Here is a 17,317-nt window from a genome sequence, read left to right on the forward strand (position 1 = left end):
GATCAAGATAATGATCCAGCTGACAATACCACAACGTCCGAAACATCAGCTAGTAGTAACCCAACGCCACTGATCGAACCGAGAGCCAAACGATCAAAACAATGCCCAACATATTTGCGAGACTATGTTTTAGAAAGTGAATAAATAAAATAAACTTGTTTTAAAAACAATTAAAAGAAAAATGTATATGTAGTATCGTACCACTGATGACAACCCTGTTAATAACACCCCTTGAATACGACACTGGGAGCAGTCATATCCTACACACGTATGTGTGTGAGAGCGACGAATAACCGTCGTGAAATGCTGCTGAGTGGCGAGCTACCGGGGAAGGCAGTTGTATTTACTCCGAGCTCATATTTGGTATAGTTTTGTCCCCCACATTCTTCCCACACGCTCCCTCGCCAACATTCGTCTCACCAACCCGAACACTCATTTCTAAACCTTACCACCCCTTTACACCATTTGTAAAACTTTTTTTTTTATCAAAATCCTTCAGAAATAGCGATCTTAGCAGTTATTACGAAATTTTCGCATGTCTAGCGAGTCGAACAATTTTTGTCACCATTTATCTAAACATAATTATAATAGAATGGAGCTTTTTTCACTTTCAGCAATGTTCGCTTGAAACTGAAAATGAAGATTGGAACCTCATGAACCTGCAAAGAGCCTGAATGTATACTGAGCACAGATGTTGCCGATTGGTGAATGAGTGTGCAGAGAGCTTTCAGGACTAAGCTTTCTGTTCATTTTCGTATGAATCTAGTTGGAATCCGCCTTGCCAGGTAAATTTTTTGACGTTTCGGAGTTAGGACAAATGTATGGCCGTTTTCAAAAGCTTTCCAAAAGCTCCCTAACTAATCCAAACTTTTCTATGGAGGACATGGTGTCGCTAGTGTTTGCTTAATAACTCCCATTGAGCTGACCGATACACTGCAATAAATTCAATTGAATATTGAAAGCTGACACTGAAAATTTGCAGCACTGATCACGACAACAGGTACATTTGTAAAATCATTCTTGAGAATTTTTCTCCAAACATGAAGCGTTTTCCACCTTTGTGAATAGCTGCACACATCGGTTTTCGATAATTATTTACAACCAAACCTATTCGGAATAAAAATCTTTATATTCGACTACTTACCAATAATGCAGAATGATTACAATAACCCCGAGTGATTTTTCATCTGAAACATTTTAACCGACTCCGCCGACAATTGGTAATGAATCTATAAAGTTTTTAACTCTTTCAATGATTTACGTTTCTACCATGGTTACAATTATCACTCTTTTCTTGTTGGCTTTCGGAATAAGAAATTGAAACACAGTTATAAAACTCATATTTATTGTATAACATTTTAGGTTTTGGTTTGCATTTAATCAATATATTCACTATCTTTCTTCTATTCTAGGTTCAATGTTTCATTTTGTCATGCATCGCGGAATACCTTCAAGTAAATACTTCATTTAAGGGATCATTAATGTTTTAGTGCTTTTTCAAAGTTGTTGATTTTTTCTACGAAATTTACTGTATTAGCCTATTATCATTCTGATGCAGTGATCACCTTAGCTGTACGATCATCCTGACCGTTCCTAGAGTTGCGAGTAATAAGTAGCACAGTTCCTCCATATGTGTTCGCCGGGAGGCACCCGATTTGGTGTCATCAACGAATGCTTCCTTCTCCCGCTGATCTTCTAGATTGGCGGGACTTTCCCTGTAGCGCTCGCGTTCTGTGAATGAAATCGAAACATACCAATAGTAAGTAAAATTTGAAAGCAAGTTTCAGTCTATTATTGTTTATAAGTGGGATTACTAATTTTATTTAAAGATAAAAAATGTGAGAGATTACACAAATGTTGGTTTGGTTTAGTTCAAAGTATGTTATTTTTTACATTTTTTTAACTGAATAGACATAGTACAGATGCGATAATCTCTACTCTTCTGCGACTTTTTTTTCATTTTGACTTTGATTATTTGGATTGATTTTTTTTACAAAAGTCATACATACTCGATTTTTGTTTTAAAATAAAAACAATGTTTGAGTTTGTGTAAGTTACCTTTATCCTTTGACAAATCAATGTTCCACAGTTCACCACTATCGCTGACTAGAATTTTATTCGAAGACGAAGAGTATTCATCCAGTGGTCGATAAATTTTGTTTTTATCTGTTAGTAAGCATGCAAATACAGGATGGTTTGAGTAAAGCGTGAATTAGTAAAACAGTCAAGGTATCGTGAGTTGCAAGTTTTCAGATTTTCTATTTTGATTAATAAAACATGTTTGATTTTTTTTCTGATGTCGACAACTTTCACTGAATTCAAGGAACTGAGTCTCAATGGGCTAACAAAATTTTCCACCAGCTATTCTTTTTGAGACAATATATTAATTTTTCTTACAAAACTTACACAGCGCTGTGTCAACATCGATTACCACAAGTTATTTAGTTTCAAGAGAACTATAACTTTGTATGGTGATGTCAAAAATGTTTTATCATTTCAACTTCATTTCTCTGAAACTAACGCTTAGAGATTTTAAATCAAGAGTTAAATTTTATAACATTTGTTATTGATTTTCAATTGATAGTACCAACTTTTTAATAAGAAGTTCCAAACCTACATAACAACAACAATGGGAAGGTGACTTACAATTTTTGCGATAGGGCATTTCAGTTGTGGTTGGCAACATAGTGGTGGTTGGTGGACTGGTTGGTGCAAGTGTCGTTGAGGGAATATCTAGTAAAGAAGGAAACATAGACATTAACAGACATTTATTGTAACTTGATAATATGGTTGAAGCTCAAAAAGAATTAATGAAATCTTCCCAGAAGGATTAAACAAGAAACCGGTTCAAGATCATTTCCTTTTCTCAGTTTTGAAGTTTATAAAAACTACAACCAAAAATGTAGATATTGTAAATTAGGTTATTCAGCCCCTGTAGTTAGGCAATTTTGTAAAAATTGTTAAAGCATTCCTGTTGTTTGTAATCATATAAATAAACTTTTGTGAAATTTTCAGTTAAAAAAACTGGGTTTTAAAAAGATAGAGGTAAAATCATTTGATTGATCATTTGATGATAATTTTAAGATAAAAAACGCTTTCAGCAGGGGCCATGCAAATCTACTCTGCATCGTTCCAATTTTAGAACAGTTCCCGTTGAAGCTAGGAAAAAATACGGTAAAAGTATTTAATTGAATTATTTGTTAAATTCTTTGCTTTTTCATTAGATTAAATTTTTTATATTATTCTTTTCTCGTTTAAACCTTATCATGAAAATGGTTACAAACCATCTTTTGCATTCAATCCCGCGTTAATAAAACAAAATAAAATAAAACCGTGATTATTCTGCCTCTCACGAGAACTGATGCATGTGTTAGCTGCAAATTGACATTTTATTACCGTACCCAAAGCCTTACCTGTTTGGCATCGAAATAACAAACGTTTGTAATCACTAGAAACAACAATAAATCAATCTTAATTCACGAGTCATAAATGTAATCTCATTCAACTATTCATACGTTTTTTGATCCTCATCCGCCCCCTCATAACAATACATTTCAGCTACAATGCTATACGCGAATTTGTTCGCATGTTCACTTGCTGCCATAAAATCAGAAATCCGTGACACGAATGGAGCCCCGAATTCCAACTCGTCAATCAACAGCCATGCTGTCCTGAATCATTGTACTATTCTTCCACTATTTGTATGTCTATACTTATAGAGCTGTATTCCCCATTCTCCGGATAATAATTCACATTTTCGGGAGCTCATTTCATTGTTTGAGACACTTAAAATTCATAACCACCTAAGCCACATTCAAAACTACGTTTGACTTTTCTGAGTGTCGACACATTGAATAAGCCGGAGCTATTCTCACAAGCTCTCTGATAAAGTTATGGATACATGTATACAACAACGAATTAAACGAGCACTATTTGCAGGACAAGCACTATTATACTTTACAAATCAACTTTTCTCCTATCCTCCTCCTGTTCCTCCATTCACGCGTTCCATTTTCCAAGAGCATAAATATGAATGGAAATCCAGCACAAGGGTGTAAATTCGTGCCAGGAAATAGAGCCATACAAATAGAACTTGTTGTTGTTTGGGAGTGCCGAGAAACACTTCCTTCCTGGGTTGTTTTGTGTGTACTTTTGCAACTAACTACATACAACAAGACCTCGAGCCAGAGCAGAGGTTCGTGATCCCTTTGCTATCCCCGGTTCTACAAGAGAAGTGTTCTTGTGGCATCTCACGCATAACCGAATCCGGCATCGGCATCTGGTGCAGCATATTTCGCACCCAAGTGGTATGAAGGTACGATGTGGAAATCAAAACGGGGTGGCAAGTGTGATAGGGCCATCAGAGAGTAGATCACGGAATCTGAACATTGAAGAAATTTTCTAAAATTATGTCGATAGAAATAAAATACTGTTGAAAAATTAAATGGATAGATGTATCAGAAAACGAATCTCTCGAGCCTTTGAGATACAGTACTCGCTCGCTAATTGGACGCTGATGGTAAAAGGGATGCGTCCGATTATCAAAAACGTCCAATATTCAAAGGCGGTCTAAAATATCGATATTTGAGGTTTGAAAAAGCATTACAGGTGCAGCTTCTGCTACTAGGTAGACGCATTTCAGGCGCGGTTGTCTCATTACCAGTGATTGAAATCCTCACCAATTTTCTCATCAGAGGCATTCAAAATACACACTTTGAAGGCTCGCATAGCTATACAGGAGACGATACATATACATTCATTCAAACCTCCCCTCATGAGGAGGATCTGCTCTGAGAGACACTATTCGTTTGCTGCCCCGAACGAACTCTCTCAACGTTCGGTTGCTACATGATGCATGAAGAAGACGAGGCACACATACTCATTTACGTTCTTGAATTTGAATAACTCCAGCCGGTAGCTGTCGTTGAGGAGAACATCTTCAATCTCGCCGCAAAGGTTGAGGCAACAACAAAAACAACCGAACTTATTGCGTTGCACGGCCCGCAACGTATAGTGCAAAGAGGGGGGAAGAAAAGAAACGAAAAAACTAGCTGCCTGCGTGCGGTTGCTGTGCAATAATAGCAATAGCAGAAAAACCTAACGCATTCGATCCAGGCACAAACGAAGAGACTCGGGTTCGCTCTGCCTTTTGAATTTGCTTCCCTCAAGCTTGTAACAGGAGATGAGAGAGAGCCATTCGTTTGGTTTTTTGGATTCGCTGCCTCGAATGTATGCTGCTTCTTGAAGGCGGGCCATATTGAGAGCTTATGCATCATCGGTTTTGTCGTTTTCGCTGCCTCAAAGCAATCTTTGCTTCCGAGTAAAGCAGTGAGCGAGAGAAGGTTGATCAATTCATGCTCAGCAAAATTCAATCACTGCTCATTACAGAGCTGAGCCACGAATAATGTAGAAGATTTCCGGAGAAAACTTCCGATTATAGAGCGTTTTGGAGTTCACCGATACAATTAGTTAAATAAGAATCCAGAGCAGCCATGGTCGAATAAGTGACGGCGCAAAAGAACTGCTGTGCTACTAATATCAATACCATTTGGTTGTATAACGCCTTGTTTTATGAAACCTCATCGATTGACATGCGAGAAGAAACTTGAATGGCTTACAATCTATACTGAAAACATCATTCGAATATCATGTGTACCGACGATAATCATTAGTTGTGTGAGAAACTTCCATCAATTAACCGCTTTCAAAAAATGTATTGCTCAAATTTAATAAAAGTAGAACCCAGCTTATCCGAAGTAGGATCACCTCGGATAAGTGAAACCTCGGATTACTCGCAATACATAAATCGAAAACCCCTATACTTATGCTTGGGTTTTGCATATCATCCAGGCGCATAGCTCCGTTAAAACATGGATTTTGATACGCTATATTCAACGTTTTTGGGCGAGTTCAGACTTTGAACTCGTGGATTAGTTAGCATAACAATATATCGAGGCGATAAAATACAACTATACAATGATTTTGTAAGATGAAAGTGGCTCGGATAAGCAGGGCTATACTGTAAAATCATCTAACGAAAAGAAAAAGCCACCCAAACTTCTACCTGAAGGCATATAAGGATATCACCCAACAATGCAAGTGTCACAGAAATTAACCGTTTCATAAAAATTCAAATTGACAACAGTTTTGAAAAAAAATATTAAAAATCGTACTTTTATATTTTTTTTCCTTTATATACACTATACTAATTCACTTTGCATTTATTTTTTGCAAATCCGAGCCGGGCTCATATGGTTTGTTCGCAGTGTTCGGCATTAAAACGCTAATCCGCTAATCGCTAATTAGTCCGCTAACTTTTTGTTAGCGGATTAATTTTGCCGCTAAATTTTTGGTAAGCTAGCGAATTAAAAAGTTCCGCTATTTTTTTGTTCCGCTAATTGAAAACCGCTAATCCCATTTTTTTTAATTCGTAGATCACTGCTGATAGAAGTAGGTATTTATACTATTAATCATTTATCAGGCTACCCAAGTAACCATGAGCACTAGACTAGCAGTTAATTTCGCCAAATCTGGCTCATAAAGCTTAGAGAGAGCAGAGAAGCTCTAAAGCTGATTTTGGATAGCATTTTGACAAGTCATTAATGCTTTTGGTTACTTGGGTAATCAGGCATTTCGAATGGTCTCAATGAAAGAGTGCGCACTAGAGTCAAATGATAGGAGTAGTTTAGGTCACCTCACACCACAGTAACGCGCAGATTAACCAAGATGTGTAAACAGCAGGTGATTCGATCTGTCGAGTTTCAGAATCAGCCATGTTGATTGCTTCGTTGCGTTTGTATACCTTTAATTCATAGAACAGCTGAGACCTAAGCTTGCCTTTAAATTTTAGAACATCGAACAATATCGACCTTTTTTACATCCTTTAATTTGTTTATTGTTTTAAAGTTGTTGAAATATTCAGATTTCAAAAACTATTTGTTTGACGTAGAATTACGTCTTACGGCAACACTATAGGGGGGCAAATTGAAATTCGCGAACCGATCTCGCGTCACGAAAAACGCCTCTTTCAAAGACATCTCTCTTAAAAGACATACCAAGCCTGCTCAACGTTGATTGGCTATTCGAAAATTGGAAAAAATTAGACGCCCCGCCCCTTCATGAGTTTTGTTATTTCCAGCCTACGAAAGGTATAAAACAAGGGGTCAACTGACGTTTTGGTTCATTGTATCAGAGAAATTGAAACTAGTGACACGGGCAGTAGCAGAGCTGACCAACAGCGGCGGAAGCAAGTTGTGTTGTGACAGCTCAGAACCTCACTAACCCATCACACACACACACACACACACACACACACACACACACACACACACACACACACACACACACACACACACACACACACACACACACACACACACACACACACACACACACACACACACACACACACACACACACACACACACACACACACACAGCCGCAACCCCCTTACCACCTTCACCCACCACACTCCCCATCCCCACCCTTCGCTTAACACCCACCATCGCACACCACCCGCACGTAACACACCACCCGCCCATCAAATACCACCACCACCCACCCATCGCACCCCACCCACCCATCGCACACCACCCCGACCCATCACACATCACACACCACCCACCCATCACACACCACCCACCCATCACACACCACCCACCCATCACACACCACCCACCCATCACACACCACCCACCCTTCACACAACACCCACCCTTCACACAACACCCACCCTTCGCACACCACCAGAAAAGTCAAGCGCAACTCTCTTTAAGATTTTGGCCCTGAAAAGGGCCTTTTTTTGTTATTTGTAGATATGAAAACATGGTCAATCTAACGCTTCCTCGGGAATCTCGTGTTTAAGCAACAGTTTAAGCTAGTGATTGCTATGTGATCTTAAGGGAAATGAAAACATGATACTGATTCCAATCCAACGAGACGCATGAGACTAAAAACAGTTTGAGAGCTTTTGCCCTGAGTCAAGCGTTTAGATCAAAGCAGTCATTGTAGGCTTTTCTCGCAAGCGTTTGATACAAAGCTCATGTGTTTATCACATTATTTGCATAACTGCCGGGCGCATAATTTCGACGACATCGGCCTTGTTTCTGCTTATACTTATATTTAATTCGCCTTTTGTTATGCAGTTGAAAAAGCTGCATACTATCTTTATGGGTCGATTTAGACCATGAATAGTTATTAAAACGACAATTTATGAAAGAATGATTTTTTTCGAAGTTAAGTTCCTTTAAAAAATTCGACATACTTTATTCTAGAATGCTTATTTGAAACGAAAAACACATTGACTCGGGATAGGCTGTAGTAATTCTACGTGAACTTCTCGGTCGTTTCATATATACAACCACTGTAACTTTTTATTTCACAGATCAGTTCATATAAAATGAGAAGAAAAATCACCAGAGAAAAAATTGACGTTGTAAAGCAGTATGTACATTGAATTGTTCGTTTTGTATTCGATTTAGGTTCGAATAGATAGGTATGAAGATTCACGTTTGGGAACGCTTCTATCATGAGATTCATACAAGTTTGGAAACGGAGAAAACTGGTTGAAGATTTTAACAAAAAAACTACACTATGTTTGCAAAGCATTGGAATAAAAAAAACTTTATATTCAACTATAATCCATGCTATTAACAGTTAATTTTTTTGTGTTGTTTTTAGAAGTTTTAGTTAACTGTATTTGCAATTTCGGTGTAACATTTATACTGAATATTCAAATAACACGAAATAAAAAAAAATGGTTTCTTTTTTGTTGGGTTAGCGGTTAGCGATTAGCGCTTTAAGCCTTAAGCGATAACTTTTTTAGCTCATTTAGCGATTTTAATTAGCGATCGCTAGCATTGACTAAGTTAGCGATTCAATTAGCGGCGCTAATTTTTCAGTATGCGATGCCGAACACTGTTTGTTCGTTATGCATTTTTGAGAAATAATTTAAACAATCTTTAAAAAAAAAATTGTGATATACCAAGTTGTATCGAAAAAAATCAAGTTTTCACTTGAAAATCTGCAGAAAATCAGAAAAAATATTTTTGGAAAAAAAAACTTCAAACAAGAACCTAGTTTAAAAACTATCCATCAATTCAATGATTATGTAATGGAAATATAATGATTGGTCATTTGGGAACAGAAATATTAACCGTCGTTTCCATTAAAAACTATTTCTACACTGTAAATTTTTGCCTCGATTTCCAGCAAAAAAAAATGCTGGAAACGTTCAGCAATCCCAATTTTTGCTGGAAACCAGCAATCGGTTTTCGAATTGCTGGATTTTTCAGCATTCGGTTATGTGCTTGTCATTTTTGCTGAAAAATCAGCAATCGGTTTTCAAATTGCTGGACTTTCCAGCAATTGATCCAGTTTGCTGGAAAATCAGCAATCGAGTTGTCAATTTGGAGTTTGTTTTTGTTTCGTACGCTGAAATAAGGTGAGATTCTATTTCACGAATTAAGGTTAAATTAATATAATTATTTTATTTTCCTCTATATTCTAGCAACCAGGCATCAAGTCAAGGGTAAGTTTTCATTGCACAGGTGAATATTCCATAGAAGATACTAATCAAAACTATTTTTACAGGTGGCGGATGATCAACATTTTGGCACAAAGCGGTCACCCCAGAGCCGGTGTTAGAAAGTTGTGAAAAAAAAAGTTTTTTTTGGAAAATAAATTAATCCCTTTTTGAAAATGGGAGAAAATAATTGTTCTTATTGCTTATTATATGCGCAGCCAATATTAAACTTCAATTTGAATTGAAATATAAATTTCATACTAAATACTGCCGGTTGTGTTGAAAGAAATAGCTGGTTTCCAGCAATCTGGATTACTGATTTTCCAGCAATTTGAATAGCTGGAAACCAGCATTAACGATTGCTGTTTTTTTCAGCAATTGAAATTGCTAGAAATTTTGCTGGAAAGTCAGCGGGACAAAAACCAGCAAAATTTTGCTGGTTTCCAGCAAAAAAAAATTTGCTGTGTAGAAATATTTCCGCTCAAGCTCTCAAATAAGCAACTTGAATGCATTTTTGCATATGTTTCAGGAGTATTGTTCTATGAATTAGTATTAAAGAGCGATCTTGTACCTTTATAGAAAAAACTTGATTGGAAAAATTTCTGCTTTTGAACTAAACTTTTGTTTAAAATATTTTGGTTCCCAATTTTTTTTTCTGATTTACTGCAGACTTTGAAGTGAACACTAGAATGGTTTCTTAATACTAGTGGTTAAAAGTTTATTTTTTAAAGATTACTAAAATTATTTCTCAAAAATAAAACTGAAACTTACATACATTAAATTCAGTGAGCGCAATCCAAAACGCTCTCTGAAGAAGATAGTGTGTTTCTATCGAAATACCGGTATCTGAACTTTTATTATACCGTGGTTAAATATAAAAGAACCCTTACTTGGATTCAGCAGAATTATTCAACCAAGTAGGTTCACAATTCGTATTTGAGTGATTTAGATACATTCCTAATCTACCATTCGAAAGTGTAAATCATCAATTTTCGATAACAGGAGCTCGCTAGTACTTATTGAAATATAATTTCATAAAATTTGGATTGAAGAAAAATTGTTAAATTCCATAAAGCTGTAGATAGCCTATTGATGCCTAGTTTTGCTATCAATTTTGATTTTTTATGTAGAACTAAATGAATAGAGGAGAAATGGGGATACTTGATTCCCTTTTCTTATTTTCATCAAATCTTTTTGGGGAATTTTAGCAACTTGCCATCTTTTGCATTTTCTGACAGCGTGAAATTTCAAGTTAATATGTTCCAAAAGTTAGAACGATGTATGAACTCGTAGATGAACTAGGAGCATTTTCGTGTAACTTAAAAAATTGTGATATTTTTTAAGTTACAGGAGACTTGATCCTTTACTAAAGGAGACTTGATCCTTAATTCAGGGCGCCTTGATCCTAAGCACAAACCTAGTAAAATCCGAAGATAAAAGGTCCGATGATTTTTTTTTACATGTAAGTTCTCGTTTCACAGTTTTTAAGTATCAGACAAAGAGAATTCTACTGCCGTGCGTCCATTCAGGGGCGGTCCTAGAGCTGGCTCTTGGGGGGGGTGATTTTCCAATTTTCAAAAATCAGTCAATATAAAGGAACGTTAATATCTGGTGAAAAAAACGATCATTTGAGCGAGCGAAAGGAGGGGGAGGGGTCGCGGGGAGGGGGGATGGTCAGTTGCAAATGAGTCTACAATATAAGCCGCACACTGCTCCTCCTTCCCCCATGAATTGCACTGAACAACAAGTATTTAAAAAAAAGTATGAAACAAGAGATGAATAATGAAATTTTTATCAAAACTTCTCTATATATCTACTCATTTCAATATCCTTCTTCACAAATTACACATCCTTTTATAAATTAACCAGCGAATCTATAATGTCCACTGCGAAAAAATGTTGATATTTTTTTTTAATTTGTAGGTTTATCTGGTATTTTTAAATTGTCACTTTAAGAGCCCTTTGAAAAATTTCTCGTTATAAATGTAATTTTTTCAATGAAAATAATACATACGTTGTTGAGAGATGAAAATGTAGAAGAAAATTTCCAAGTTATCTTGATTTTTTCCTGTGCTTCCAAATATTAGAGCTCTAATATTTTAAAATTTATCGAAAGTATTTTACTTTTCACCGATAAGGCCGATAAACTAATAAATAAACATAACATACGGGCATTAAATTCTTCATTGAATTATTTTACTGAATCGTGATTCCGAAATTTAGTATTATTATTTTTTAGAAAAAAAAGATTATTAAAATTAGTTTCTGAATATGAAGCTTTGGGAACCTAATTTTATTTGATATGCTCTTTAATTTAAAATTAACATTCTAAATTTTCAATTTTAATTGTACAACAACAAATAAATTATAAAAAAAGTGATTATTTCTTTCTTATTGTTCATGTAGGTACCTTCGCAGAATTCCTTATTTTTTAAATAATTTTGAATTATAAAAAAGAACTATAAAATAAATGGTTAATTCTGAATGTTAATATCTACTTTTCTTTAGTGTAGTGTCTCAATTATTTGCAGTTGAAATAGCCAAGCTTTTAGATTCTGAATATCAAACCTTAAGCATTACTTTAACTAAAACTTCAATATTATTGTGTAGATCAGCTGAAAGCAGTATCGATGACATAATTGCTGTAGATCTTGGATTCCAGGAGTGTTGGTTAAAAATCACTAAAAGATCTTCTGACTGTTTTGTATGATAGATTGCCTTGTGGAACTATAACGGAATAGTTTTTATTCAAAAGGGAAAAATTAAAACCGAGGCAAACTGATTTTGGAAGATTTTTGCGACTCAAACTCGTTTTTTTGACAGATTTTTTCTCTCCTTTCTTATTTTCTGGCATTAAGTAATTTTAAAACTTAGCAGTTTAGAGTGAAATCGATCAATGAGAAACCTACATGAAAACAAAAAATATTTAGAATCTTTTCAAGATCCTTTATTCCTTCAACGATACAGATTAGAGGGAAGAATGCCAAAAATTGACAAATTCCCGGAAAAAAACAATACAGATTTCGTCCAGATTATCTTCGTATTTTACAGAATGAGGAAAGATACTTAATTCCATAGTTTTTTTTCTCATGGTAAATTACTCACAGTCTTTATGAAAATTTATCATTAAGTTAAAACCTTTTTTTTAATCTTTTTGATATTTTACACTTTTGCTAAAATGCACAAATTTTTTCAATGAACTTTGTATTTTCAAAATTTATACCGGATTCAAGAGCTGATAAAAAAAAAATACAAATTTGCATTTAGTGCTCCTAAATAAGTCGAAATCAGTTTTCAAATTCTGTGCACCTCGGAAATCTTGGATTTTATTTCCTTGTGTTTAAATTTTGAATGCAGATTGTGGGTTCTGGAGATGAATTCCTTCATATTGAAACAAGTTTTATAAATTCCTTTTTTGTTCCTTTTTGGCTCTAAAAACTCACAGGGAACGCGAAAATCATAACAAAGTCATAATCTCTTTTTTCGATTTATTGTTGCTGAAATCTCAAGAGAAGTTTTTTTTTTAATTTAAACTCTTACTATGAATATTTTATATTCGATTTCTGTTTGGCAGTACCTACTTGTAGTTTTTTCATGGTCATCCATAAAATGAATGTTTGATGTGATACATTTTAAACAGAATTAAATAAAATCAGATTTGAAATTTAAATTTATGTTTTTGAATTTCATAATAAAGGTTATTAATTTTAAGTTTATGATTCATATTTGAATGGTGAAAGAGAATCTCTACTGTGATTCAGAACCTGAATTCTTATTTTGCAATAAGTCATGAATTCCTTATAAACACAAGTGAAAAATAGCATTACTTTAGATTTTTAAATGAGGTTAGCATTAGACATCTGATATGACTTTGAAAAGTTTAAAAAATCTCAATAAACCAGCTGTAAACAAAGGAAAAAAATAGAATTGTAAATTCAAATTTATATTTATATTTCAGATATGGTTTAGCTTTATATTCTTAAAGTAAAGTTATATTATAATAATGTTTCCTGATTCTGAATTGTTAATTTTCCTTCGATTTAAGAAATATTTTAAAACACAAAAATAATCCTAACGGGAAGCTTTTCGCTGCTCAAAACTTCATCAAAAATGAATTGAATCCGGCATCAACACTTGTTGTTTATTACGATTGAATTTGTTTATTGAAATATTGGAGACTAAAAGACAAACAAAAAAGATTAGAAAGTTAGAAAATTGAAGTCATACGTTTCTTAAACGCCACTGGAAAACTGAACACTCCGATGGATAACTTGACTAAATTTTAAATTTCTTACAATAAAGGCAATTTAAGACTTCAAGGTCAAAGGTTTTTTTACTTCTTAGGACGACCAAGATCTGTTAATCCATTAAACATGGTAGAAATTTCAAAAAATAAAGAAAATTGAAAATCACATGATTCCGTACGTTTATAGTTTAAAGATTTTTCATATTTTCCTTCTGAATCTGAGCAAATAAAAAAAAGCATATTGAAGGCAAAAAATGTATGATAACAGCAGAACAAATATTTCAAGTATTTCAGTGTTATAACCATATTCACCCCCCTATATGACTTTTTCAAATTTATCATTTCATAAAAATTCAAAACAAAATCATGAATTCAAAAGCTCTGAATTTGAACCAAATATAAAATTTACGACGATTTGCGCGTGTTAATTAAGGCATATGAGGGAAATAAGTGACAATTTAAAAAAATTGTCTCTACATTTCATTAATAGCAAATTCAAGATCAAAACTCAACAACACACTTTGGTTGAGTTACTTATCAACAAAAGTTATTTGGTATAATTCAGTCCAGGGAATCTCAAGTTACAGTTGCTTAAGTTTTATGGTCCGAATTTTTTCACTATTGAGCCTTTTAAGTGATAAAATAACTGTTTTGCTGAATAAATACCCCCACGGAGTGGAAAATTTTGAAAATTTTAAAGCACATCTACTAAGAAAAGTTCCAACTTTTTATAGAAATTCGAGCTTTTGCGGGTATTTTATAACGGTTTTTTGCCGCTTGGGGGGGGTGATCACCCCGATCACCCCCCCCCCCCATAGAACCGCGCCTGCGTCCATTGCATACTTTAAGGCGCAATTTTCTAGTTTTTAGTTAACTACAGTAATTTGAGTTCTTTCAACAGATAATTACTGGATAAACATAAGTTATTGAACAGACATTATTAGTTTTGTAATAAACAATGATCACGAACCATTCAGAAGAAAAATATATCTTTTTGGACACTAGGCATCAATTATACCCATAACATACATTTTCGGAAAACTTCGTCTTACATCAAATTGAGAGCTTACTATTGCTCTGAAAATATGGCATTATGAAGTTCATAATATCCTAGAACGATTGACATATTGGAATAAATATTTTTATTATAGTTTTCTTTCATGTGACATTTTAAATAAAAAATGATCTTCAAATCACATTTTGTTAAATTTTTCAAACAAAGTTTAATAGCTCGAAAAGTAAAATTTTTCAAATTTGTTGAGATAACAGAATTGTTGTTTTGTTCTATGTGACACATTTTTCTACAACATTTGATATTTGTAATACATTCCTGTTTCGAGATATAGCGAAGGAATCAAGTATCCCCATTCTACCTTAAATTATTCATCAGATTATGCTATAAATTTGATTTTAGATTTGTACTTTACTTTATCATAATAAAGTATACCCCAATGATGCCTACTTTTGCTATTGGGTTAGTTAAACAAGAAATGTAGCAATAATTTTTGTCTTAGGTTTTAATTTTATTTAAAAAAAATGAGAAATCTATAACGCCTTTTTTTCTTTTAATTTATATTCTACACCAAATGCTGCTTTTTGTATGCTGTGGACACCAAAATATGGTCTTAGCTTGCTTTCAAATAAATACAACACGATATTTATGCCTTATTTTGCTCTCACAAAAAAAAAATGACAGCAAAATATGCTTTCAGTTGGCTGTAGACACGTTATTACGATTTCAGTTTTCTATCAACTTTGGCATTAAAGTCTTCTCGGGAGTGGATCATTTTTAAAGGCTATTTTCGTAATATTAATGTCAAACTTTGCGTTTTCTGATCACAATATGCTGTAAAGATTTAATAGCAAAATCAGGGTTTTAAGGTGAAATAACAAGCTGGTGTATTGAAACTTTTAACTTTAAGATGTGAATATTCAGATAACACATCTTTTTTCGTTGTTGGTGCATAAATTCAGGGGTAGTATTAATGGGAAAACCATCAAAATAATTTATCATACGCACATTTTATTAGGATTTAAGTGGAAGTTTGGAGCTATTTTAGGCGTTTATCAACTTCATCAACGGTACATTTTTTTTTTCTCTGCAACTAAGTTTCTAAAGGGCTCCTGATTATTTTTTGAAATGTATCCTGATTGGATCGACAGCGAAAGTGCTAAGAAATATTTTATATAACCGCCTCATAGCGTCGGTTCCAAAAATAAAATAGAATTGTTAAATATTTCAAAGTGTTTGTGAATTGTGGTGATTTTTTTTTATTTTATCTAATTAATGTTGAATATGCTTATCTACTCTACTGTTAATCCTATTTTGCATAACTTTCGGGTTGGGAACGTTTAATTTTTCATTAATTATATTAACACGTTCGTCGCCCAGGAAAAATTTCGGAGCGTTAAAGTAAAGCGAAAGAGCTCCAGATTTAAAACGCGTGGTGAAACTGAGCGGCTATTTTGAGTAAGAGATAAATAACGCCACAATGAAAGTAAATCATTATAAACATTCAAATCTGAATTTGAAAAGGTATCTTAAAAACGTGTAAAAACTTGAACATGTCAATCGACATTATTATCGTATTTCGAGGAGGTATATCTCGGTAAATTTTATACATGTGACTTTCTTTGTTTTAATTATATTAATGCATGTGCCTCAAACAAAATTACTTGTAAGAAGTGTATATTTTAATATATAGTTAATAAAACATAAAACTCTTTAAATATGCTTATGAGAAGTTTATCATTTGGTCACCCTTGGAACAAAACTGCTCCTAAATGGACAAACAAAGCATCATACGATAGAGAGAGTATATGACAAGAAGTTGTAGTGTTGTCTAGCGACAATCAGTCCCTAAAATTTGATTACCGACCAAGAATAAATATACCCTGGGGCGCCTGGTATGTATTATTTCATCTCTAACTATTTTGAAAGTTTGAAACATGCATTTCCAGTGAGCAAATAGAAAAAGCCATAACCTAGAGCGTTAATTTCTTAACCGGTTGATTGTAAGGTCAAAAGCACTTGTAACTTCATCTCATACCTGTAGGTAGATTTCATGAATTCTCCGACCTCTACTTTATGGTAAATAGATTCAAATCTTACTGTGACGAATAATAAATTGATTTAGTGGAGAAGACAGGTACTTACGATAAACTTTGATTGATCCATCAGTTTCTCCTAGGGAGTTCTTGACCACACATTTGTAGGTGCCAAAGTCACCGATGTCGACCTCCTTGATGGTCAGCTTCATCACCACCTTATAGTTGCTGGCCTCGTGAGTGGTTGGCTCAAATCGTTTACCTGAGGAAAAGATGAAAGAGGAATAAACGGAACACATTTCAGTGATGATATTTGCAGATTGCATGTCGATGCCCGATGCAGCTCATTTACCCGAGGTGACAAATAAATATTCGACCTAAACATTTCAACTCTCCCACATCGATCTGGCCAGCCAGCCGTACGGTCAATATTTCTGCTCCAGTTTTGTCGACCAGGTTCTATGAGAAAATATGTAAGGGTGTGACAGAAATTTGTCCC

General features: G+C 34.4%; 1 protein-coding gene and 1 non-coding gene across 2 annotated transcripts in view; both read right to left on the reverse strand.

The window, feature by feature from the left end:
- Positions 1-1,328: 1,328 nt before the first annotated feature.
- The window catches only part of LOC129744992 (lachesin-like), a 96,908-nt gene continuing 80,919 nt past the window's right edge, over positions 1,329-17,317 (reverse strand). The window contains exons 8-11 of the mRNA XM_055737816.1: positions 16,928-17,080; positions 2,647-2,733; positions 2,059-2,166; positions 1,329-1,731 (exon numbers count right to left, since the gene is read on the reverse strand). Coding sequence (XP_055593791.1) covers positions 1,562-1,731; positions 2,059-2,166; positions 2,647-2,733; positions 16,928-17,080 — 518 coding nt within the window. The 3' untranslated portion in view covers positions 1,329-1,561. The remainder of the gene's footprint in view (positions 1,732-2,058; positions 2,167-2,646; positions 2,734-16,927; positions 17,081-17,317) is intronic.
- On the reverse strand, positions 3,063-3,166 carry LOC129750213 (U6 spliceosomal RNA). Its single transcript, XR_008738345.1, has one exon. It is a non-coding gene; the product is annotated as a U6 spliceosomal RNA (small nuclear RNA).

This window comes from Uranotaenia lowii, chromosome 2, assembly GCF_029784155.1.
Source record: "Uranotaenia lowii strain MFRU-FL chromosome 2, ASM2978415v1, whole genome shotgun sequence".
NCBI lineage: Eukaryota > Metazoa > Arthropoda > Insecta > Diptera > Culicidae > Uranotaenia > Uranotaenia lowii.